Source organism: Syngnathus typhle, linkage group LG4 (assembly GCF_033458585.1).
Source record: "Syngnathus typhle isolate RoL2023-S1 ecotype Sweden linkage group LG4, RoL_Styp_1.0, whole genome shotgun sequence".
Taxonomy (NCBI): Eukaryota; Metazoa; Chordata; class Actinopteri; order Syngnathiformes; family Syngnathidae; genus Syngnathus; species Syngnathus typhle.
This window is the reverse complement of record NC_083741.1, coordinates 16,559,099-16,582,587: the sequence shown is the minus strand read 5'-3', so window position 1 is coordinate 16,582,587 and position 23,489 is coordinate 16,559,099. Positions and strand designations below refer to the sequence as shown.

General features: G+C 42.0%; 5 protein-coding genes across 6 annotated transcripts; 3 read left to right on the top strand and 2 right to left on the bottom strand.

The window, feature by feature from the left end:
- Positions 1–2,306: 2,306 nt before the first annotated feature.
- rhoua (ras homolog family member Ua) lies at positions 2,307–7,334 on the bottom strand. The gene is made up of 4 exons (XM_061277078.1): positions 6,780–7,334; positions 6,310–6,368; positions 5,441–5,629; positions 2,307–5,267 (listed from the first exon to the last, which is right to left on the bottom strand). The coding sequence occupies exons 1-4, from the start codon at positions 7,030–7,032 to the stop codon at positions 4,983–4,985; spliced, it is 786 nt and encodes a 261-aa protein (XP_061133062.1). The 5' UTR covers positions 7,033–7,334; the 3' UTR covers positions 2,307–4,982.
- A 510-nt stretch (positions 7,335–7,844) lies between these two features.
- Positions 7,845–10,832, top strand: pdcd2 (programmed cell death 2). Its single transcript, XM_061277075.1, has 7 exons — positions 7,845–8,119; positions 8,240–8,348; positions 8,418–8,474; positions 8,864–9,193; positions 9,575–9,675; positions 9,756–9,869; positions 9,963–10,832. Exons 1-7 carry the CDS (start codon positions 7,940–7,942, stop codon positions 10,140–10,142), a joined length of 1,071 nt encoding a protein of 356 aa, XP_061133059.1. The 5' UTR covers positions 7,845–7,939; the 3' UTR covers positions 10,143–10,832.
- Positions 10,656–14,198, bottom strand: tbp (TATA box binding protein). 2 transcript variants are annotated; one of them, XM_061277077.1, is made up of 9 exons: positions 14,084–14,198; positions 13,608–13,774; positions 13,260–13,413; positions 12,945–13,125; positions 12,733–12,820; positions 12,179–12,270; positions 11,930–12,097; positions 11,633–11,727; positions 10,656–11,523 (listed from the first exon to the last, which is right to left on the bottom strand). In XM_061277077.1, exons 2-9 carry the CDS (start codon positions 13,656–13,658, stop codon positions 11,444–11,446), a joined length of 909 nt encoding a protein of 302 aa, XP_061133061.1. In that variant the 5' UTR covers positions 13,659–13,774; positions 14,084–14,198; the 3' UTR covers positions 10,656–11,443. The 2 variants fall into 2 exon arrangements, with proteins under 2 accessions (XP_061133061.1, XP_061133060.1); XM_061277076.1 differs by having other exon boundaries at positions 13,854–14,192.
- A 3-nt stretch (positions 14,199–14,201) lies between these two features.
- psmc3 (proteasome 26S subunit, ATPase 3) lies at positions 14,202–16,013 on the top strand. Its single transcript, XM_061277074.1, has 2 exons — positions 14,202–15,185; positions 15,562–16,013. Exons 1-2 carry the CDS (start codon positions 14,241–14,243, stop codon positions 15,898–15,900), a joined length of 1,284 nt encoding a protein of 427 aa, XP_061133058.1. The 5' UTR covers positions 14,202–14,240; the 3' UTR covers positions 15,901–16,013.
- A 707-nt stretch (positions 16,014–16,720) lies between these two features.
- On the top strand, positions 16,721–23,261 carry ddx21 (DEAD (Asp-Glu-Ala-Asp) box helicase 21). Its single transcript, XM_061277073.1, has 16 exons — positions 16,721–16,881; positions 18,013–18,342; positions 18,444–18,560; positions 18,739–18,814; positions 19,195–19,373; positions 19,472–19,589; positions 19,742–19,930; positions 20,010–20,155; positions 20,271–20,420; positions 20,721–20,882; positions 20,971–21,090; positions 21,174–21,247; positions 21,411–21,570; positions 21,664–21,798; positions 21,907–21,951; positions 22,372–23,261. Exons 1-16 carry the CDS (start codon positions 16,804–16,806, stop codon positions 22,627–22,629), a joined length of 2,337 nt encoding a protein of 778 aa, XP_061133057.1. The 5' UTR covers positions 16,721–16,803; the 3' UTR covers positions 22,630–23,261.
- The last annotated feature ends 228 nt before the right edge of the window (positions 23,262–23,489 follow it).

Here is a 23,489-nt window from a genome sequence, read left to right as displayed (position 1 = left end):
TTCTGCTCGCAACTGGGTCATATAAACCAAAGCTTTACTAAGTTGCGATTGTCTTGACCCAAGTAAAGTCCAGAGGGATTGAGACAGCATTGTCAAGGTCACATAGGCCTATACATTTGTGGAACGCAGGAAGCAAGCATGAAACAACAACAAATCTCAACTGAACTGAAAAAAGGAAACTAAGAGACAGACTAAACAAGATGAGACACAGCTGAACAGTACAAGGGAGGAGGAGAGAGAAAAAGAGCTGGATGGAGATAAATCTATGTCTAATCAAATAAATTACACAGTGCTCTCCAGGCTTAAAGCTCAATTGTGGATTTTTAGGCAATCATTTCATTTTTTTTTTGGTCACAACATACAAAAGACTCGCCCACATTCTGTACTCAATGCTAATTTTATATGTATGACTGCTCCATCGTGTGTAAAGTAGCAATTGTTTGAACATGTATAATTAGCCTGTCTGTGGTGTTTTAAATTATGTTAGTATTAAGCTAGCAGACATTCACTAGGTGAACTGGTGGTTAAAAGGACTGTGTCTATTATTTTACATGTCAGTTTAACAGTAAAATTTAACTGGGGGTGATGAATAAACAGCTTGAAACAAGCACCTTGTTTGAAGATATGTATAAACTAGTAAGTGAGAACATGCAATAATTAATCATTTATAATAAATTCAAATTAATCATTTAAAAATAATTAAGATGTTTTAAATGAAGTTGAATCACTATGTTTAAATGTATTATTCTATTTATACATATACTTGTTTGCTAAATTCTATTTTTGTTTGTGTACAGGGTTTGTGGTCAGAAGAATGAAATGGATTTTGACCCTGGCAGTCATGTCCACGGTGTGATGTGGCTCACTAATGTGCTTATGTAAACACAGTGGTCAGCTGTCGTAGGCGTCCGCAAGGGAGGAGATGTGTCGGGAGATGAGACAGGAGAGGCCGGGGGGAGGAGGGATGCTTCAAGTGTACGCCTTAAACTGTTTCCTGGCTGTGTAAATGTCACATGCCGTGCTATGTGAACTCTGAACACACATGCAAACACGGATGAGATCACACACAGCACTCAATGGATGAGGTGATGGTCTGCAGAGAGCGGAGAGTTTCATAACGACATACAGGAATCGGAACAGTGATAAGAAAAAGAACAGGGAAAATGTTTGTGGCATTGCAGTATTGAGGGAGAGCCCGTGATAAATAATTTTGTATCAAGGGGTTAAGGCAAACTCCTTTCACTTTAGACACAAACGCAGGCTACAAGGACACACACACACTTTTCGTGCGTATATTCACAAGTGACATCTTGCAGCAATAAACACCAAAACAAAAACGTAAATTTTTTACATGCATCTGTTTCTTGTTTCTCTGTGGAAATGAAATAGTTTTGTATTGTTTGGATAGCACATAGTTTGATATCCAAAAAGAATAACATGCAATCGATAACTAAGTCCTTAAGTATTCTTGATGATGGCACATTTGGGCATAAATTCCTTTTGTCACCGCTATGGTTGTTGTTTAAAAACAAAAAGTACGAGGCAATAACACGTCTACCAAATTGTTTACGTCAAAATAACAGCTGTGAGGTGATCAACAAAAAAACCCGTGTTGACTTTGGCACAGTTTTGCACAGTCTGGTCAAACCTTAATCCTGCTAAAATATATAATTATGAAACACCACGTGAGTAATCCGTGACTGTTTAGTTAAATTTGTAAATAATATTCTAGTTAGACTCCACACACGTCAGAAGTGCAAGATTTATTTGTGGCTAACGGTGTTTTCCCAAGCCTGAATCCTGTGACTTTAGACACGCAATAGCGTAATTGTCCAGCTTCAAAGCTGAACATCTTACCCAACCTTAACAACGTCACGGCAACGCCAAGGGGCCAGGTTGGTTCGCAGACAGAATTCATTTGCAGCACACTGCTGCACCGCACCCAAGAACAGAGCCACTAAGCAAGTCTCACATGACATCTTTCGAAATAAAGCGCTTGCATAACTTGTGGAGAGTTTCTGGCAGGGGCGAGTGTTTACAGTGATCTGGCTGGGAGATGCAGAACTATTGCCTATGCTCCTCATATAAAACACGTCTGCTCTTTTCTGATGTGCATCAGCTGGCTGTTGTTCTGCTTGGTTATTGCAAAACCCAAATCAAAACATTACCAGAGTCAATTGCACATGAAATGGTGGGTTCAGGGTCATCTTAGAGTTTTTTTTTCTTGGGGGGGGGTCAGTATTTGCATCACACTCTCTTATCACACCGTTATTTATCATATCAACAAAATCTTCAAACCACGCAAGTAATATGGCAAATGTCCTTTACTTCTCAGTATAAAACTTTAGTACAACATCTTTGATTAAAGCTAACAATCGCAGCGACATGTTATATTTGTTACCAAATGCTTTCATGACAAATAAAGAAAACATCCATTGTCTACGTGGAGTACATGCGTACATCTATCAAGGCAGCCTGCTTCAGTATGCGAGCTATAAAAAAAAAAAAAAAAAACAGGGACAACATTGTGTTCAAGTCATAACTCCATATTGTAAATCTGAGCGCAATCACACACATATTTATTTTTATACCTCAAGTGGATCACACCGTCCTTCGTGGGACATTTTGTCACTATGATGGTATTTGACAGTAATCACCGAAACTGTCAAACGTCATACTTTGTGAGCCCATAGGTCAAAAAGGTTTCCACAAGAGGAACATGAACACGATCTGTTTGCTTGGTTGATTAAATGCCAAAAAACAATCAAGTATAAACAATCTAAAATCACCATTGAATCTATATGAATCATTTCTTTTTTAAATCATCATCTGAGTAAAAGTAGAAAAAGCTGACAAGAGAAACTGTCAAGCGAGCAGAGGGTCAGCGTGACCTTTGGCCTACTTCCATGTGCCGTCACTCTGCTAGTCTGCACATAAAGCGCAAGACAGGCCTCTTTGTGCGTCCTTTCCCCATCCACAAACAATGTATTGCTATCAGGATGGACACAGAGGAGCCATTCATCGGCAGCCGGAACATCTCAGTGACCAAACAATTCCGATGATATAATCACAGCTTGATACCAAAATCGAAACTTGGTTTTGTCAATATTGATTTACATCTTGTGACCAAGCTTGCTGTCTTGCGCGAAAGGAAAAGTTTTTTTTTTTTGACCAGGCACTCCGACACTAAAATAATCCGTTTTACTCTATCTTAATATATTATCTTAATTTGTGCAGATGGACACATTAAGAATATTCCGAGGTCGTCACGCTTGCCTTCTTCTTACATGTGCTTTCAATAATACGCGGTTATAAATCTTTCCGTACGACAAACTTACACACACCCTTATTCCTTCTGATGCTGACACACTAAACACAAAGACCTGTTTTTACAAATGGACCTTGGAGAAAAGAAACAATTCTGGGCTTTTGACCTTCCTTTTGTATCAACAATGCACAGAAGAAGGTGTGGCTGATGCACGCTTTGGTTCGCTGTGTTTTGGATTACAACATGGAGTTCAATGGGTTGCAGAAGAAGTTACGGGGCAGTTGTCACCTCTTTTTCTAGACGTGGACGATGGCATACTCTACAAACAAGAGTAATTAAACACATATGGGGATTTATTTGGTAGACAGTTTTAATTCTACAAGCATACCGAGGCATTTTGCACAATTCTGTTTCCAACTTTGTGGGGACACTCATTCATTCATTCATCTTCTGAACTGCTTATCCTCACGAGGATCGCAGGCATGCTGGAGCCTATCCCAGCCGCGTTTGGGCGGGAGGCGGGGTACACCCTGAACTGCTCGCCAGCCAATCACAGGGCACATAGAGACAAATAACCATTCACGCTCGCAATCACACCTACGGACAATTTGGAGAGGTCAATCAGTTTACCACACGTTTTTGGAATGTGGGAGGAAACCGGAGTAGCTGGGGTATACCCGCGCAGGCACGGGGAGAACATGCAAACCCCATACAGGAATCAATCACTGCTGGGATGAAGAGCTTGTGAGCTGTCAGGCCCGCTCTCAGGTCCAACATTGCTGATCTCACAGCCTGATGAATGAACAGAAAAATCCCCAAGACACACGCCAACAGCTTGTAAAAGTCTGTCAGAAGAGTGTAAGCGGGCCTAACTCCAAATTTTCTTGCATGTTCACTTCCTATCTATGGAATGTTCGCATACTTTTGTTCATACGGTGTGCCACAATCCAAGAGATAAAGAAAGCCTCAACATTCTGCACCTGGCAACCGAACCGAAGCGATGATCTCTTGATAATCCAAATGTCTAAATAAGGAAATGGATGAGAGTCATGGTCAAGCGCATGCCAACAAGCAGAGGATTCATGGTTATCTTCACTAGAAGTCACCGTGAAGATCCCCGATAAAGATGCAACGGCAACAACTTACTTCCTGTTACAATTTAAGACTTTTACCATCTTACCAATGACCTGGTCCACTATCATCTGGTTCTCTTTAAAGACATTGGACAGGGGTTGGAATTGTGTGTTTCACTTTGGTCTGGTTCTATGTGCTGTTTACATGCTGCGACTTGCAGAGTTTCTATTTGGTGCGATCGCTGTCAGGCACGTCCAGTTCCACTAATCAAATAACTGGACCGAGCTCCAACACCATGTAAACACACTGTGCAACTCAGGTGCTGAAAGACGGTGGTCTGAACGAGACCTAATCTCTTCACATTCCAACAGAGGATGAAAATCCTCAACAATGTTTCTCTTCTTATTGAAAGGGCCTCATCCACTGATCCAATAGGGTAAAATAGACATCCCAGCAAATGTTCATACTGCAGTCAGACCATCCAGGACAAAAATGTCCTCTTTGTTTTTTTAGTGCATGTTGAAAGACACTTGGGTTCAGGCGTAAATGTCCCACGTGAGAAGACAAATGCAACTTTGGTTTCCATCAACACTCCGGAGAAGGTTTGAATTCAGGTTTGTCTCGAAGTTTCTGGAGTGCTTCACGCCACACAGCAGTACCTTTTCCACCACGACTTGGACAAACTTTTCATCTTGTCAGGCGTCTGCATTTGCTTTGTTCGCCGTTTTTGTTTTCCTTTGGAGTGCTTCTGGGAGCTTTGGTTCTGCAGGCTGGCCAGAATAGCCGTATCAAACACTTCTTTCAAGTTCTTCTGGGTCAGTGACGAACACTCCACGTAGGCTACGGCACCGATCTCAGCCGCACATTCCCGAGCGTCCGCTGGATCCACTGGCCTCTCTCGGTACTTGGCCAGGTCTATCAAAATCTATAGAGAAAAATACAGTTCTAACTTTCCGTGTCAATCAGGGACCTCACTATGACTTGATAACATCAATCTACCAACGGCAACCCAGGCACCTTTTATGCTATTAATGTGTTATCAAAATTCCCTAGTTGCCAGTTAGTGGAACTGAACTTAATTGATCAGAATGGCCCAACCTTGACATCTTCTCGGAGGTCACACTGAGTCCCCACAAGAACGAGCGGCGCGAAGGGGGCGTGCCGCCTTATCTCGGCGATCCACTTCTCCGGGACATTCTGGAAGGAGACAGGGCTGACCACGCTGAAGCACAGCAAGAAGACGTCAGCACTGGTGTAACAGAGCGGGCGTAGCCTGTCAAACTCATCCTGCAGAGAAGGGGACACCCACACAACTCAGAGGCGAGGAGCTACAGCAGTGGTCATTGTGGTCACACACGAGTGCAATAGTACTTTTAGGGGTGTTTTGACAAGGAGAGGAAAACGCAGGAACAGATGGAGGAAGAGGAGGAAGGTGACAATGATGATGAGCTTCCTCCTTTGGTTTTTGAGAAAGAACTGTGGCCTATTTCTACTCACAGATCACATTCAGTAGATTGACACAAAGCATTGTTAAAATGATGTTTTCTCTTTTCTCCATTCAATGGTCACAGTGGATTGATTAGCACAGCTCCTCTTTGAGCTAATCACGATGAATACTCGGCATGCTACGGTGCTATTTGATACTTGAAGTCAGGCAAACAGCTGCAAACGCCAAGCCAGAGAATAAATTCCAAGCAAAAGCACACATCATCAGCTGGTGTATTGAGAAAGACCAAGCCTCAAATCTTTTCGATTAAAATGCATGCAAGTATTTGTGACGTGTTCATACAAAATTAGAAGCCGACAGGAAGATAGATTGTAATCTATGAGTTTTAAAAAGACCTTGGAACAAAAGAAAGACGGATTGCGGTTTTCCTCTCACTGTCAGGGCATTGTCTTGATTACAAATAAAGCTACAGGAAACGTGTGTATGTGTGTGTGTGTGTGTGGGGTGGGGAGTCCATTACCTGCCCAGCTGTGTCACAGAGTTGGAGTTTGACTGGCTGCCCATCCACTGAGACCACCGCTACAAACATAAACACACAGCATGAAACATCAAAACATGCTTATATTCACACGGCCTTTTCAAAAATATTTCCAGCTGAGGGAAAAATTGCCCGATGACACGCAGTAAGGCTGGTGAGACACTGACATTTAAGATTTACAAATGTATGAGTCAAACTGTTATTTGACATTAAATGAGCTAACTGGCATTGCAAGCTGGTCTTTTCTGATCTTAAACCGACACAATCTCCAGCAGTTATTTTCCTTTATTAATTAGGTCCCACTTTGATTGTTAGTCCTAATTTGACGATTTTATTTCATTGTATATCCCAAAAATATATTCCCATGAAAAAGTGAAATATTACTGTCAGACTTTTCTCATGACACGCCTAATATAAATATATTGTGGAGCAGGTTAAAATCGTCATCTTACCCGAGAAGTTGTCAAAGGCAGTTGGGACATACTCGGTGGGGTACCCGTTGGTGGTGTAGCTGACCACCAGGCTGGTTTTACCGACAGCTCCGTCCCCCACCAGAACACACTTCACCCGCCTCTCCGCTCCTCCGGCTCGCCGCGTCCTGCCCGAGCCACCGTCCCGACCCCGGAGCCTCCTCGGGGGGACGGGGGGAGCAGGAGACACGGGCGCTGTCTTCGGAGGCATCTGGCACGGCGAGGAGGGGGACATGGAGCCGCCCTACGAAGAGGTGCCGGCGGAGCGACGGCCGCTTTTCGCTTCGCCCATTTTCTGCTATCTTCTGGGCGAGAACTCTTCTTGTTTAACTTTCCATGACTAAGCGCCTTGAACTATTCCTGGTCTCAAAATGACAACGTCTCTATTTAAAGCTACATGATTTTGTCTTCTTCAAAACTTTGCGTCCATTTGAAAGGGGAGAGATTCAATGAAAGTGTTAGTCCGACCCAAAGCCCCAAACTCCCCTTCAAATGACATCACTGCTATGTGTGCGTGCGTGTGCGCGCGCGCCTGCGCTTGAGCGTGTGTGAGTGAGAGAGAGAGAGAGAGAGAGAGAGAGAGAGAGAGAGAGAGAGAGAGAGAGAGAGAGAGGCGAGAGCGATTTATTAAACACTTTTCCACTCAGCTGATTTGTATATAAACGTTCTCATTTTGTATTAAAAACAACCAGAATAAATAAATAAATAAATAAATAAATAAATAAATAAATAAATAAATAAATAAATAAATAAATAAATAAATAAATAAATAAATAAATAAATAAATAAATAAATAAATAAATAAATAAATAAATAAATAAATAATATTTCTCCCCCCTCCCCCTCGTTAGCCCTCACATTTGATAAACTGACACTATTAGCCTGTCAAAATTTATAGCTGTCATCACGATATGGTTAAAATTATATGAACATTTTCTGGTCACACTTAATATAAAGATTTACATTTATAGTAAGCGCGATCACTGATCACAATCATTCCAAGGGAGTGCATTGATAGCGGAACATAAAGGATGATTCGTGTTTCAACACGAACGCATTTCTGTGTTGGGTCACAGATGTGTTGACAAGTGCCGTGGTTCAGGTTTAGCGCACTCCAGTTCTTATTGTAGCAAAAAGACGTCATGTCTTCCTCAGATGTCGTTTTGGGTTTCCTGGACGACGCGGAACCTTGGAGGCTTCGCTCCCCGCAGTTTCCCAGCAAAGTCGGCGGTAAGCCGGCGTGGCTTTGCCAGCGAGGCCCGCCGGCGCTGGCCCGACTAGAGTGCGAGACATGCAGCCTGCCGATGGCCTTTCTGGTGCAGGTTAGTAAACAAGAGGCAGATCTGGACCACGTGGGGATTTTGTTTTCCTCATTAAAATTTCACATATAATGTTAATGTAAACCAAAACCGTGGATCGGCCTTTGTCAATGTTTTCCTCAGGTGTACGCTCCAATCACCGGTCAGGACAGAAGTTTCCACAGAACCCTCTATGTATTCTGTTGTAAAACTCCAGAGTGCTACACTCAGAATGACAGCCGTTGTGTGAAAGGTACGTAGATGCTGTCGGGTTAGGACCTCGTTGATCGCCTCCCAGAGTAATGACTATGCTTACTTGTAGTTTTCAGAAGTCAGCTGCCTCGGAGGAATGAATTCTATTCCTACGACCCACCACCAGGTTTGTGGATTGAAATGGGAAAAGTTAGTGACTTTGGAACACTGGTCAACTCATAATGTCGCTCATTAATGATCTTCTCATTCTATTTAGAAACTTTTTTGTGAGCAATAATATGAAACAACCTTTCAAGTTTTTCAAATGACAATTGCATATCAAATAAATAAATAACTTTATTAAATTAAAGGGACTTTGGATAGCAGTCAGACATGACCGTGAAAACTGGAGTCTACTGGAGTATTAAAAACCTTAGACCACATTTAATACTGCTCAGAGAATCTGTCTGACTCGTTTCTCATTGGAATTCCTGAGGTTAACGTGTATTAGTAGATGCTACTGTTTTGATGAGCAAGAGTTCAAGTGGGCTCAGTAGTTAATTCTTTAATTTTCAGAGGATGAACCCCCCAGTGATTTTGACCCAGACCAAAGCGTGCTGCCTGTATCTGGAGTGAAATTGTGTTGGGTGTGCGGTTGCCCCGGCAACAAAGCCTGCTCTCGCTGCCACGCCATCACATACTGTGGGAAGCATCACCAGACGCTTCACTGGAAGCACACGCACAAGAAGGAGTGCGGCAGCTCGAAAGAACCAACAGCCTCCCCGTTTCTCTTCCCGGAGTTTGAACTTTTGACCGAGCCAGAAGAGGATAATGACAAGCGTGCCGAAGGAGATGACGAGATGGGAGTAGCTCAGACCAGTGCAGACTGTTCCTCCTTGACAGAAAGTAAACACTTTCTTACTTGCATAATTTCATATTGCACAAATGCGCCACAGATGCAGTCGCTATTCAGATTTGTTTCCCAACACAAGGAAAATGTTTTACTATTATAAAACTCTCATGGCATGCCATCAAACAAAAATATCTTAAAAAGTGGAATAATGATCTCGTTTTTGCTTATCAGTATGAAATTTGTTTAGTTGAACACATTCTTTTGCAGGACTGGCAACTGACTTGATTTTTTTTATAACTCTTATCGCAAAACAAGTTGACTGAATTCTGGACACATCTGTTTCCTACACGCGACGACCATTTTGCTCCTTGAGATGTGAATGTGTATAATTTTATATTCTGAGGATTCACAAGGGTTTTTCCATTTGATTTCAGTGCTAGCAGAGACTGACCTGGAGGCCATGGCAATGCATGAGACTGAGGACAACAAAGTATTCCAGCGCTTTAAAACAAAGATTGCACCTGAGCCGCAGCAGGTTTGAAACTCTCTCTAGTGACATGTTAGACAAAGGCGTCACTGCTTGAGCATTTTTTTTTCCTCCCCTGGTTTGTACAGGTGTTGCGCTACAGCCGGGGTGGCTCTCCTTTGTGGGTTACTTCACAGCATATTCCTTCAGATACAGATATCCCAGCATGCACCTGTGGCGGCAAGAGGACTTTTGAATTTCAGGTTTTTCTTCCCTTCTAATTTGTCTTTTATGTTAAAATTGTTCATTAGCCCTCTTCCAATTCTCACCTTTGGGTTTTGTGTGCACTTCTCAAGGTGATGCCCCAGCTTCTGAACAGTTTTCGTGTGGACTCCACAGGTGCCAGTATTGACTGGGGGACTCTGGCTATATACACCTGCTCTGTCAGTTGTAACCAAGGTGACCAATACTGCCTTGAGTTCATTTGGAAGCAGGACTTTAGCTCAGATCAGCAAAATGAAATTGAACAATCATAACATCTCTATTGCCTAGAATAATATTCATTTTATAATTGCGGCACTGTTTTACCGCACAGCTCATACGGACCTAAACTTTGAGGTTATGAAATGCAGGCAACAGAGTAAGTTTGTTAGTACATCGTTGCTGTTGGAACAAAATGATCAGAAACTAAAGGACCTCTTGTGTAAATGTGAATTCACAAGTGCCTTTGTACTGCTATGAATGTGAGTCCAGTCTGGCCACATTCTCAAATGCTTTACAGTGCTTCCATCCCTTGGTCGTTTGTACAGCATTCGTAGTTACTGATTAGTGAACCAAGCTTAAGGCCGTGTGCCTTATCTCCCTATATTACTCTACCTGGATTTTTCAGCAAACCCAATCAATATACACATATATAATAGTTAAGATACGGAACTTGACTGGAGTTTGTTTGGTTAAAGGAACAACCTGCTTAGCGGTAAAACAACAAATAAAAGCAATGATGGATGGAGAAAATGATCAGTCGTTCTTTTAAAATATAAAAAGGCCACTTTCTGAAGAGTCACTATGTACAGATTTATTGTACATGGGGAAATGTCAATTCTGCACATTTCAGATAAAGCATTTAACTTATTTAGAAACACGTTAAGAGCAAATGGGTATTAAAAAAAAAAAAGCAAATGCTAACATTTCAATACTGGGTGCTCATGTCAAGTGCAGGCACACTATCTGTCTCTTTCAATTATTGACCAACAGAAATTTGAGATTTTACAGTCAGCCGACTGGCCAAATGAAAAGATGCTTCTGCTATAAATCACCTCCTTAACTACCGAATGATCAATCAAAAATTAAGCAATTCAACTGTGATTTAAAATTGTAATTTATCAAGGTTACGTTTAAACACTTTTGATAGAGAAACCTTGAAGAACAGTTTGATGGAACATTCCCCAAAATCGAACACACGAATCCTGTATCTGCCCGCAATTATACATCGTAAATTGAAACCTTAGCATAAAAGGGGTCAAAGAAACTATTTCAACTGTATATAACTGAGCAGAATTTGATTTAAAAAAATACAATGTAAAAAACTATTTAAAACCACTTGAACACAAAAAAGTTAACATTTTCTTTCAGACTTATGTACAAGGGTTTGAAAACCCTTTAAAACTGGAGGAAACAAATGTGGAAATGATTGTGTGAACAAAGTGTAAATAAAATGATCCAAAAAAAAAGTCTCACATTTTCACAACTGTCTGAATTGCAGCTCACTGGTAAGGCCATGTCAAAACAGTTAAAAAAGATTGACAAAAAAAATTGTGGGGGGGAAGGTGGTAAGGGTCTACGTTGTCTTGCGGAAACCTTTCAGGATAGGGTAGATATTCTCAAACGCTTCATAGATTTCACCTCTCACCTTTGCACCTTGACACAAATGCAGAATAAATGGTAAAACAAATCCATCATGTCTTTAAACTGTCAATTTCTACATCTCCAGATTAGCGAGATGAAAGACGTTTGCTAAAGTTCTTACCTGTTAATACAACCTTCCCAGAAACAAAGATGAGCAAGACAATTCTGGGCTTGATCATTCTATAAATCAAGCCTGGAAACAGTTCAGGTTCGTAGCTGCAAGAAAATCAAACAATTCCGTTTGAAAATGGTTGGAAGTTTAAAAAAGGCTCAGAGCAAATCAATTATGGAAATAATGAACACTTCAATTGTTAGGTTTGAATCTAATGCTACAGTATAAGTTGTCAATTTTTTTTTGTCATTGTCTGGAATCTTTACTGCCTCATTTTGTCAAATATTATGTTCCACTTAAATGTACCTGCTAAACTGTTGATGTGTGAGTACCAAGCCTTCCAGACGAATAGGGAACTTCACATCACAGCTGCCCACCATATTCTGAATCTTGAAGTCCAAAAACTTGGCAGGAAAGCCAAGCTTTTGCACCACACGAGCGTACTTTCTGGCCGCTAATCGCGACTGCTCCTCACTAGGAACACAAGAGTAGGGATTCAGCGGAAGGAATAGGAAAAAGTATCTTGGTGCACTTCAACAGATAATCTCTTCTAACCTCTTTGCTCCCGTGCAGACCATCTTCCCGGAGCTAAAAATAAGAGCTGTGGTGCGAGGCTCTCGTATTCTCATGATGACTGCAGCAAAACGCTAAAACAGAGGAAGCAATTTAACTTTGACAAAAATGCTATTATACAAGTAACTCTTTCCCGGTGATTCCTGACCACTGCCACGGCACTTGTGTGCTTTGAGAGAGCAGGCGTGTTGCAGAAAATGACCCAATTTAATGTCATTAGTTGTTCAGCAAATTGATTATTTACAAAAAATAAAATATTTTGTTCTATGCCAGTGGTGGAGAGTGACAGGCAGAACAATTAAAGACTGTTTCACAAGACAGCAGAAGAGCCACCTGTTGCAATCCACACAACAGAATAATACCTTTGTGTTGAACTAAACTGACCCAGATTTCGAGATCATTATTTTGGCATATACACATTTTGTGACATACATATTTGTGGTCAGAGATGAGATTTGTTTTTAATTGTAAAATCTGTGCCCCAATAAAGCTTGAGGAATACTCCTCTACAGCAGTGAAGTCAAAATGAGATTTACCTTGGGGTTGTACTCTGCATTCCTGGCTCTCAGCGCAATGGTCTTCAAGTCCAGTTTACAACCTAGATTGACTGTCGACACAATGTTCCTGATGGTAACAAAAGACAAAACGTTGGACGTGAGATTTAACAACGGACAAAATAGTTGATCATAGATAGATTCTATTTAGGTCTATTTCCAGCATGGACACATTTCTTCATTCTGAAACGTACTGTAACTGTGGCACAATTCCAGAGCTCTCTGAGGCTGGTGTGGCTGGTGTGATGGGAGTCATGGGGGTCAGTGGGGTGTTGTTGTACAGCGGGGTGTTTCCCGGAAGCGCGGTGGTAGTTGAGCCTGTGACTGCCTGGGAATGGAAGAGCTGAGGAGCCTGCCCCGACGTTCCTGGAAGGCCTGTTAAAGAGTTTCTCCTCTCAGCATTATGAACCTCTTTACGGGTAGGGAAAGCGTTTGTACTACCCGTGTTCATTGTCTGCTACACCAAATAAACGTACATCTCCAAGGGGATGCAAAAAATGTTCATGTACCTGCATTGGCCTGCTGTGCTTGCTGCGCCTGTTGCTGCCGCTGCTGTTCCTCCAGTATCGACAAACTGTTTGTGTTCTGAACAGGTTGAGGTGTCAGGCCCGAACCATAAGGCATCATGGGACTGAAGATGGGCATTCCTGGTGTCATGGCCCCCTGCAAAAGAAAACAGAGGATGAAATGGCACAATTCATCATTAGGTAAGGCACGTTTATTTGTGTAGCACATTTCAGCAACAGGGCAATCCAAAGTGCTTCACACAAATCATGAAAGGCCTCAAAGGGAAAAAAACATTACAAGGATCAGGGCACAGTTAAAACATTAGCTATCGTTTCACTAGAAATTGTTACCTGAGGGGAGGCCAGTCCCTGAAAGGCTGGTATGCTGTTGTTCTGATCCATCCTCGTAATCCCTCACCCCAAGGAGCAGAGACGCACACACTGGCTCGGTCGCTTGTTTAGGGTTAGTTGCGTGTCCAATGATTTGATGAACAGAAGAAGTACTTTCTGGTTGGACTCTGCGTGAACACGTTTGCATGGGAATCAAAATTACAACCAGTGGCCAGAAGTAAGGACATCAAACACTTAATTACTTACTGTACTCATGCAGTATTTTTAATGTTCTTGAGTATTTCTTTTTCGGACGATTTTTTAGTTTTACTTTCGACGTTTGAAAAAGGGTATCTATCTATGCTTTCGACTCGGGTGGTGGTCGCTGCCCGCCAAGCTACAGTTAGCAACAGCTACTGCACTCTTTACACTAAACGTGCTGGAGCCTCAACCTACTAAAAACGAGCATGAGCCCTCAAATAAACCGGCCAACATACGCGATGTCGACACACAACCGTATTGTCTTTAGCGTGCAGTCGGTGTCATGTTCAACGTAGCGCCCACAGATTTATCCAGTAAGTGCTGTGAGTCTGCGACTTGCGGAAGAGGAAGTTTTATCTTCCGCTGTCAGAGGTCACGGCAGACAGAATCAAGATGGCGTCTCTGAGTGACAAATCAGTTTGGGACGAAGTGGAAGATGGAATCGGCGAAGAGGTATTAAAAATGTCTACGGAGGAGATAGTTCAGCGAACTCGACTCCTCGACAGCGAGATCAAAATAATGAAGAGCGAAGTTCTGAGGGTGACCCACGAACTGCAAGCTATGAAAGATAAAATTAAGGAAAACACGGAGAAGATAAAGGTGAACAAAACCCTGCCGTATCTCGTGTCGAACGTGATCGAGTTGCTGGATGTGGACCCCAACGACCAAGAGGAAGATGGGGCGAATGTGGACCTGGACTCCCAGAGGAAAGGAAAATGCGCCGTCATCAAGACGTCCACCCGGCAGACTTACTTCCTGCCGGTGATCGGGCTGGTGGACGCCGAGAAGCTGAAGCCTGGAGACCTGGTGGGTGTCAACAAAGACTCCTACTTGATCCTGGAAACCTTACCCACCGAGTATGACTCCCGAGTCAAGGCTATGGAGGTTGACGAGCGCCCCACGGAGCAGTACAGCGACATTGGAGGGCTGGACAAGCAGATCCAGGAGCTGGTGGAGGCAATCGTCCTGCCCATGAACCACAAGGAGAAATTTGAAAACCTGGGCATCCAACCACCTAAAGGAGTCTTGATGTATGGACCACCAGGAACAGGGAAGACCCTCCTAGCCAGGGCCTGTGCAGCTCAGACAAAAGCAACCTTCCTGAAGTTGGCTGGCCCACAGCTGGTGCAGATGTTCATCGGAGATGGAGCCAAGTTGGTGAGAGATGCCTTCGCCTTGGCCAAAGAGAAGGCCCCGTCCATCATCTTTATCGATGAGCTGGATGCCATTGGTACAAAGAGATTTGACAGCGAGAAGGCGGGAGACAGGGAGGTGCAGAGGACCATGCTGGAGCTTCTCAACCAGCTGGATGGATTTCAACCCAACATGCAAGTCAAGGTAATGCTTCTCAGAATAGTGAAGCCACTTTAGGTTTAGGAAAGCCTTTAAATTTAGGTTCACAAACTTTTCTGAAACTGACAGCTACTTCTTGGGTTTTGATTAAGAAGAAAAAGGCTGCCACTTTAATACATCACTTTGAAAAAAATCCATTTGTTCAAATTACCTTTATGTACCTATATTGGAGTTAATTATATTCATCTATATGTGAAGACACGATCATGTTAGTGATTTTGCATATTATGAACAATGATTCTACAAGGTTGGAAACAGAGAATGCAACTCCAAAATTCTAACTGTTGACATTTTTAAGTGATCACTTTACAGCATTCTTGGAAAATTACAATGTCCAATAACATCGTGTCCACGTGTGCAGGTGATTGCCGCCACCAACAGAGTGGACATCTTGGACCCGGCGCTGCTGCGTTCAGGCCGTCTGGACAGGAAGATCGAATTCCCCATGCCGAACGAGGAGGCCAGAGCCCGAATCATGCAGATTCACTCCCGCAAGATGAACGTCAGTCCTGACGTCAACTACGAAGAGCTTGCGCGCTGCACCGACGACTTCAACGGCGCCCAGTGCAAAGCCGTGTGCGTGGAGGCTGGTATGATTGCATTGCGGCGTGGAGCCACAGAGCTGAACCACGAGGATTACATGGAGGGAATCCTGGAGGTGCAAGCCAAAAAGAAGGCTAACTTGCAGTACTACGCTTAAGGACACTGTGGGTTCATGTTTGTGAGTGAGTCTTCAGTTTGTGACAAAGTTGTGGCATTCACTACACTTGTTACAGCGGATTTACATTGAGTTAATAAAAAGACAAAAACAAAGCATTTAGTCTCTTTTATCCTCAACTATTCTAGTTTTTAAGCAAGTACTGAAAGCAATTCATAATTCATATAGTGTGATAAGTAAAGATAGCAGTATGATAAAAGATTTCAATTAATCAGTTCTATCATGGGATATTTAGATACTACCATCCTTCCATTTCCTACATTGCATATCCTCAGGGTTATGCGTGTCCTGGAGCCAATGCTGCAGTACACACTACAGACTGGTCATTAACCAATCGCATTTAGACAAACTTTGGCACTCACGTACATCTCAATTAACCTACATGCTTGTTTTATCCTGGGATGGTGAGAACATGACAACCCCAAAGCTGGCTTCAAAACCTCAAAATCAGAAATGTGAGTACAGATTTGCTAACCAGTCAGCCACTGCATTGCACAACACAATCACCTTGATTGATTCACAAAAAAATGGAACTATGTTTTGATGTTTTTAATCTAATAGGCTAGTACAGTTGCTTATGTCTTTTTTTTCTCCTACTGTTATAAAAATATCAATAAAAACTACAGGTGATCTTGGTAAAATTGTGTTTTTCTTTGTGTAGATTCTCATTTTATAATACAGTATACATTTCTCTACACTTCTACAGTAAATGTAATTTTTTTGTAGTTCATTAAATCTACAGTGTGCGCTGTCTTCCCATTGTAGACAATCTCTCGCGTTGATATCCTCGGTTCTTGTGCGCGCGCACGTTTCGCGTTCTTTTCCATCCGCGTGGCCGCGAGATCGCCTGTGTGTCCACAAAGCAGGGTTCCATTCGGGAGAAAAATGCCGTCTAAAAGCGTCGTTGAGGTCAAAACCATGGAAGAAGAGAGTGACACCGCCGCGGATCTTGAGGCGTTAAAGGTATGTGGAATGACGGACTGACTTTTTAATCTAAAAAGCTGGTGAAGTGCATCGTATTCACGACTGCTCCCATGCTTGACATGTGGCACGCGATGCTGCGTGATAATGTGGGTTAGCAGCTTGTCCAAATGTGACACGCTTGTCAAAAATCGCATAACATAAGTGAAACATTTTGGTAAATGTAATGATCATCGAGTAGAACTACGATACAAAGTCAGAAACCACCAGATTAGCGTGATAGCCTAGCAAAGCTATCAAGCCTAGCAAGCACGTTGGGAGCCCACGTGAGCCGGATCGGTTTTTAAGCAATGCGGAACTGCGTTTTGTCGCAACTTTGTGACGTCGGCCTTTATATTTCGTAAAACATATGAAGCAGAACGTCAGGTAGTAGATTATTTGGCCATTCTTAGTTGCGTTGGTTTCAACACGTAGACTAAACGTAATCGAAAAAAGTGATTTACATCGACTCAAATGTAATCAAAACGTGATCGTAAGAAAATACGACTGATTTCCACTGTAAATATTGCAGGCCTCGCAAAAAAATTTTTTAAACTTAAAACAATAACCATGATGTTTTGAGATCGTCTGTTGTGTCCTTTGTTTCCTTTGATGCAAAATCTTGAAAGCATCCTTGTTGAAAAGATCCATGTGGTATGCATTACAAGGAGTCTTGAAAACAAACCCAATCTTTTTTGCAGACCTCACATTTTTTAACTTAAATAAAAATATTTTGATTGTTTTAATCAACTCTATAAAGCCTAGTATTGTAAAAATGTCTACATTTCATAATTTCTCTTTATTTACTTCTCATATTTTTACTTTTAGTATTTAGTAAGCTACCTTTTATTTATTTGCTTTTAAATGTCTTGGTTATTTTGTTACGTTAACGCTTTTGTAAAAAATCGTACAGTACTTTTGTTATGTGACGCACATTGATTTACCCTGTGTTTAAAATACACTACAAATGAAGCTGTCGTGCCTTGCTTAGGGGTCAAAACATATTTCCTTAGATTGTGCAGGAGTACTCATGGTACTTAATTGTACTAGTGTGTATACATATGCATGCTTTTTCATGTAAATTTGTGTGGTAAGGGTTTTTAAACAATTCAATGTTCTTTCCAAAATTTAAAGATCAAATCCAAGGAAGCCAAGAAACTAAAGAAGAAGAAGAAGCTTGAGGAACAAGAGGAGCCGGACAGTGAATGTCTTGTACCAAAAAAGAAAAAGAGAAAAAACAAGCTAGCAGAGGACGAAGTCAATGGTCACATAGATGAAGCAACCGACCTGACCGGCATTACTGATCTTACTGAGCCACCAAAAAAGAAAAAGAGAAAAAACAAGCTAGCAGAGGACGAAGTCAATGGTCACATAGATGAAGCAACCGACTTGGCTGGCATTACTGATATTACTGAGCCACCAAAGAAGAAGAAGAAAAAAAAGAGCAAGGAAGCAGTTGAGGAGGTTAGTACGAATGTAATCTTTTTTTTTTTAATGTGTCTTACTGGTAACTTTTTAAAATTGTTAATAATTTTGCATTTGTTTGCGTTTGGATGAAATTATAGAAAATAATAGGAGTTGTTGAAGCTGAAATCAATGAACATTCCATGCCAGACACACCTGCTCCAACCCCAAGCCAGACACCATCTCAATCCGATGGGTCAGAGAGTGAAAAGGAAATAGTAAGGCTGATCATTATTTATAAAACAATATGTTTATATTAACGTGTTGTACTGTTACAGTTGTCACACTGCTTTTGTCTTCACCTAAATATGTAATTGGAGGTAATTTATTTTGCATATAGTCTTTTTACATTTTGAAAGCTCTTTCTTTTTTAATTTATGCTTTCCCATTGTTTAGGAGGAAACACCTGAGCAGAAAGCCGGAGCCTTCTCCAACTTCAGAATCGCTCATGGCACTATTCAAAAACTCAACGGTACCAATCACGTTTCTTTTCACAAACACACCACACCAAACTGCTGTCAAAAGATCATTTGGCATGTTGCATGTCTTCAACCAGGCTTCAAATTCATAGTCCAGCAAGCAAATATAAACCAACCACGTCCCTTTTTAAGCTGCAACAATTGTTACCACTAGATAGCAGCACTCAACTTGTTATTGTGGTACATGGCTTAAACATTTACTTTCATTGGGCTGCAGTTTGATTCAGTGCTTCTTCTTACCTGTACTTCTTAAACAGTATATCTATAGACCCATTCAGACACATTTCGTCTTTTTTAATGAAACAAATATTTTGCCAGTTTTTTGTGGCATCTGTGGAAATACCAACTCTTGTCTTTTTGCTCGCTCTTTCAGCTCGAGGAGTCTCCTACCTGTTTGACATTCAGGTCCAGACATTTGATCACATATATGATGGACATGATGTACTTGCCCAAGCGCGCACAGGAACAGGGAAGACTTTCTCCTTTGCTATTCCACTGGTGGAGAAACTCCAGTCGGATGGATTGACACAACCAAGAGGACGTCCCCCCAAGGTATGCACGCTTCATTAAAGCTGTAGTTTTGTTTTCACTGTGTCCTCATCACCGACGGATGAGAACCTGTTCTAAGTCCACCCCGTATCTCTCTGCAGGTGTTGGTCTTGGCTCCCACCAGAGAGTTGGCCGTCCAGGTCGCTAGGGACTTTAAAAACATTGCCAAGAAATTGAACATCTCCTGTTTCTATGGAGGCGTCCCATACCCGCCCCAATGTAAGTCCAATGTCAATGTCTGAACACTTTTCTCAAACGTGTGAAAAATTGCTACATCATGTGTCCAAACCTCTCTTCCAAAGCCTCTGCTATAAAAAAAAAAAAAAAACGTCACCCTAATAACAGTTGTGATTTTTTTATTTTTCAAACAGTTGAGGCCATCCGTAACGGGATTGATGTTTTGGTGGGAACCCCTGGTCGTATTAAAGATCTCTTCGAGAAAAGGAGCCTTGATCTCACAAAACTGAAGCATGTGGTTCTTGATGAAGTAGACCAAATGCTGGACATGGGATTTGCTGAGGCAGTGGAGGAAATTATATCCTCCTCCTATAATAAGCAAAGTATTCTTTTATTCTTTGAATTGTTTGCAATTTTCTCGATTGGACAACAGTGACTACTTCCGTGTGCTTTCCGCACCAGATGACGACCCTAATCCTCAGACGCTCCTGTTTTCGGCCACCTGCCCCCCATGGGTCTACGAAGTGGCCAAGAAATACATGAGGCCCAATTGCAAGCGTGTTGACCTGATTGGAACGAAAACGCAGAGAGCCGCAACAACTGTAAAGGTAAGTGTCGGTTTATCTGATTATTATTTATTTTATTTTTAATTGATCACTAGCTTTCCCCATGTTTGAATGAGGGCATGTACTTATATGGCCACACTTTTGTGCCCCTTTGCAGCATCTGGCCATGGAATGCCACTGGTCACAGCGTGCCACGGTGATAGGAGACGTGATCCAGGTGTACAGCGGCAGCAGCGGGCGGACGATCATTTTCTGTGAGACCAAGAGACAGGTCAATGAGCTTTTCACGAGTACATCCATCAAACAGGTAAGTCACATGCACTAAATGCGCAGCCACTAGTTTGCACCTCAGAATTATTACACTGGTGGTGGACAAAGAGTGTCACGGTCTCTGATAAACTTTTTTTCATTTTTTAATGCTGAGAGAAACATAACACACACATTTACACCCAGCCATATCTATGATTTTATTTTATTATTCTGATGGAGTCGTTGCTGATAGATTTTTTTATTTCATTAGTCATTTGCAGTGTTTAGTTTCAGAAGTGTGATTTTTGTTGTCGTGTGTGTGTGTGTGTGTGTGTGTGTGTGTACAACATCTTTTCAGAACACCCAGTGCCTCCATGGCGACATTCCCCAACAACAGCGGGAAGTTACGCTGCAAGGCTTCAGGAAGGGGACCTTTGATGTTTTGGTGGCTACCAATGTGGCAGCCCGCGGGTTAGACATCCCTGAAGTTGACCTCGTCATACAGTGTTCTCCGCCCAAGGTGTGACATGCTGCTCAACTGAATTTTCATTTCTTTAAAGTTCAGTTTGATGAAACTGTTTTTCATGTTTGTCATCTACACTCGTTAGGATGTGGATTCGTATATCCATCGCTCAGGAAGAACGGGCAGAGCTGGAAGAATGGGAATATGCATTTGTTTCTACGTGCAGCGTGAGGCGTATCAGCTACGCAACGTGGAACAATCGGCTGTAGGTGCCCTTTGTTAAACCAAAAGTATCAAGATAGATAGTAATTTTTAATCTAAAGTTGAATGTCGTTTGTTTTGATGCAGGGCATTACGTTTAAACGAGTCTCTGCTCCCTCTACCAATGACCTCATCAAGTCATCAAGCAAGGATGTTTCAACGTGAGTTCAGCGCACAATGCGAGTGAGCCTCCCCAATTAGGGTGGCAAATGTTTAGCGTGTGCATACTTGTATTACCGTGTTCCGAGGAAGTGTTTGTTGGACTGTAACACTTTATTATGTGGAATTGGCTAATAAAAATCTACTTTTGTTTTTACCGCCCAGGTTCCTGGACTCTGTCTCCACGGCAGCCATTGAACATTTCAGAGTTTCTGCTGAGAGGCTGATAAAGGAGAAAGGAGCAGTGGAAGCGCTGGCCGCGGCCTTGGCACACATGTCCGGGTTGACGAGTTTGACAAATAGGTCACTGCTCACCTCCAAACCTGTAAGTTAAAATGGGCTGACTGCATATACCTGCTCATGTCCTGGACATTTTTTGTGTGGCTCTCAATATAAGGCGTTGCTGTTTGTTCCCCAGGGTCATACCACCATGCAGTTGATATGCTCTCAGAAAATGTATAATCTTGGTCTTGCCTGGAATACGCTCAAGGAAAAACTGGGAGAGGAGGTTGAAAATCACATCAGTGCAATGGTCTTCATTGTAGGCCAAATGGTATGTTCTAAGTGCTTTGCAAGCGTTAATTAAAGGCTGCACACGCGCACACACACCATGAAACCCACTGACATATGTCATAATTTTTATCAAATGTGTTTCCTGTAGGGCGTTTGTTTCGATATTCCAGATGACAAAGTGAAGGAGTTTGAGGTACGAATAGATATATTCCTCTATGTTTAATGTCTGCTAAATTATAACCAAAGCAGGATGAAAATGGCAAATGTTACATTTATGCAGGATTAATTTACACTCGCCTTGTTTGATATTGCTCCCTGGTGGGCATGGCATGCACACTAGGAGAGCAATGTCAATTTGCATTACAGAAACTGTTTACAGTATTTATTTACAATACTTACTGTAGTTATGTTTTCATAAAGTACAGTATCCTAGTGTGCAATTTTTCATAAAAGAAACTTTTTGGTGGAGTGCAAGACTAGATTGATGGCATTTCCTTTATTCAGGGACCACTGAACGAAACTTGTTATTCACAGCACCGCTGTATTTTGTCAAGTGGTTTAGTCATTGCATTGCTATTAACAATTGTCATCCTGCCTCTTGCTCATTCAATAGGAGGGCTGGGAAGATGATAGCTTTTGGCAGCTGACCGTGGCCACGGAGCTCCCCCAGCTGGACAGGGACAGCCGAAGTGATGGTGGAAGATCCCAAGGCGGACGTGGCCGGAGTTTTGGGGGAGGTAGAGGAGGCAATTGGAAGGGAAGATTCCAAGGGGGACGTAGCCAGAGTTTTGGGGGAAGTGGCGGTCGCGGTGGGTCAGGTAGAAGTGGCGGCTGGAACGGATCCAAACGTTACTTCAACCAATCGTTTTGACGACTCAACTGCCAAGCTTTTAGACTCACCGGCTTAGTGTCTCGCCTTTGGGCTGTCTGTTGGCAGTCAGTTAAAAGCCACTTTTACAGTTGAAACTCCTGTTAATGCTTCAATGATGTCAAGAATTCACAATCTATAGTTAAAGCTCATATTCAACGTAACAAACAAGGAGGTTCTTGTGAAAATAAAGGGCAAAGCTAGTTTTTCTGGTGGCTGTTTCCCAGAATCACTTATCGGACCAATGGCAGCCATTTGTAAGGACTGGCTTGACTCTGACTCTTCAACTGACACGCTGAGTGTTCACTTTATAAATCAGTACATTACTGGAATACAAAGTGAACGTTAAAGAAGGCAGGAGTGAGTATGAGTGTTGCGAAACTTTTTGTTTATCATTTGGGGAATAGTGGCAGCACGAGGGTCTTGTGAGGTTGATTGTTTTTGCCCCCACTCTTTTGTAGAATGATTAAGATTGTCAAACTATATAGTGGTGGAGTCTCTTTTGCTGCCTTACCTCCATGAAACATTCTCCCCAAAATATCGGATGATTGTTTTGCAATTGCCTAATTTTACTGCCTGCTTGAGTGCTTCTCTTTTTTGAGTGAAATGTGTTCATTAAAAAAAGGTCAATCGATGCTGTGCATCTTCATTTTATTTAACATAACCACATAAGTGTATATTATAAACTTGGGCAAAATTATTCCTACGTCGCATCTAAATAAAAACACACAATTACCACTTAACTGATATGACTGAAATTTGCATATTTTGACAGGCTACAAAGCTCAAGCATTATGGCAAGTCACTGAAATATTGTTTTAACACAAAAAGGAAGACTATTAAGAAAACACCAGATGAGGAGA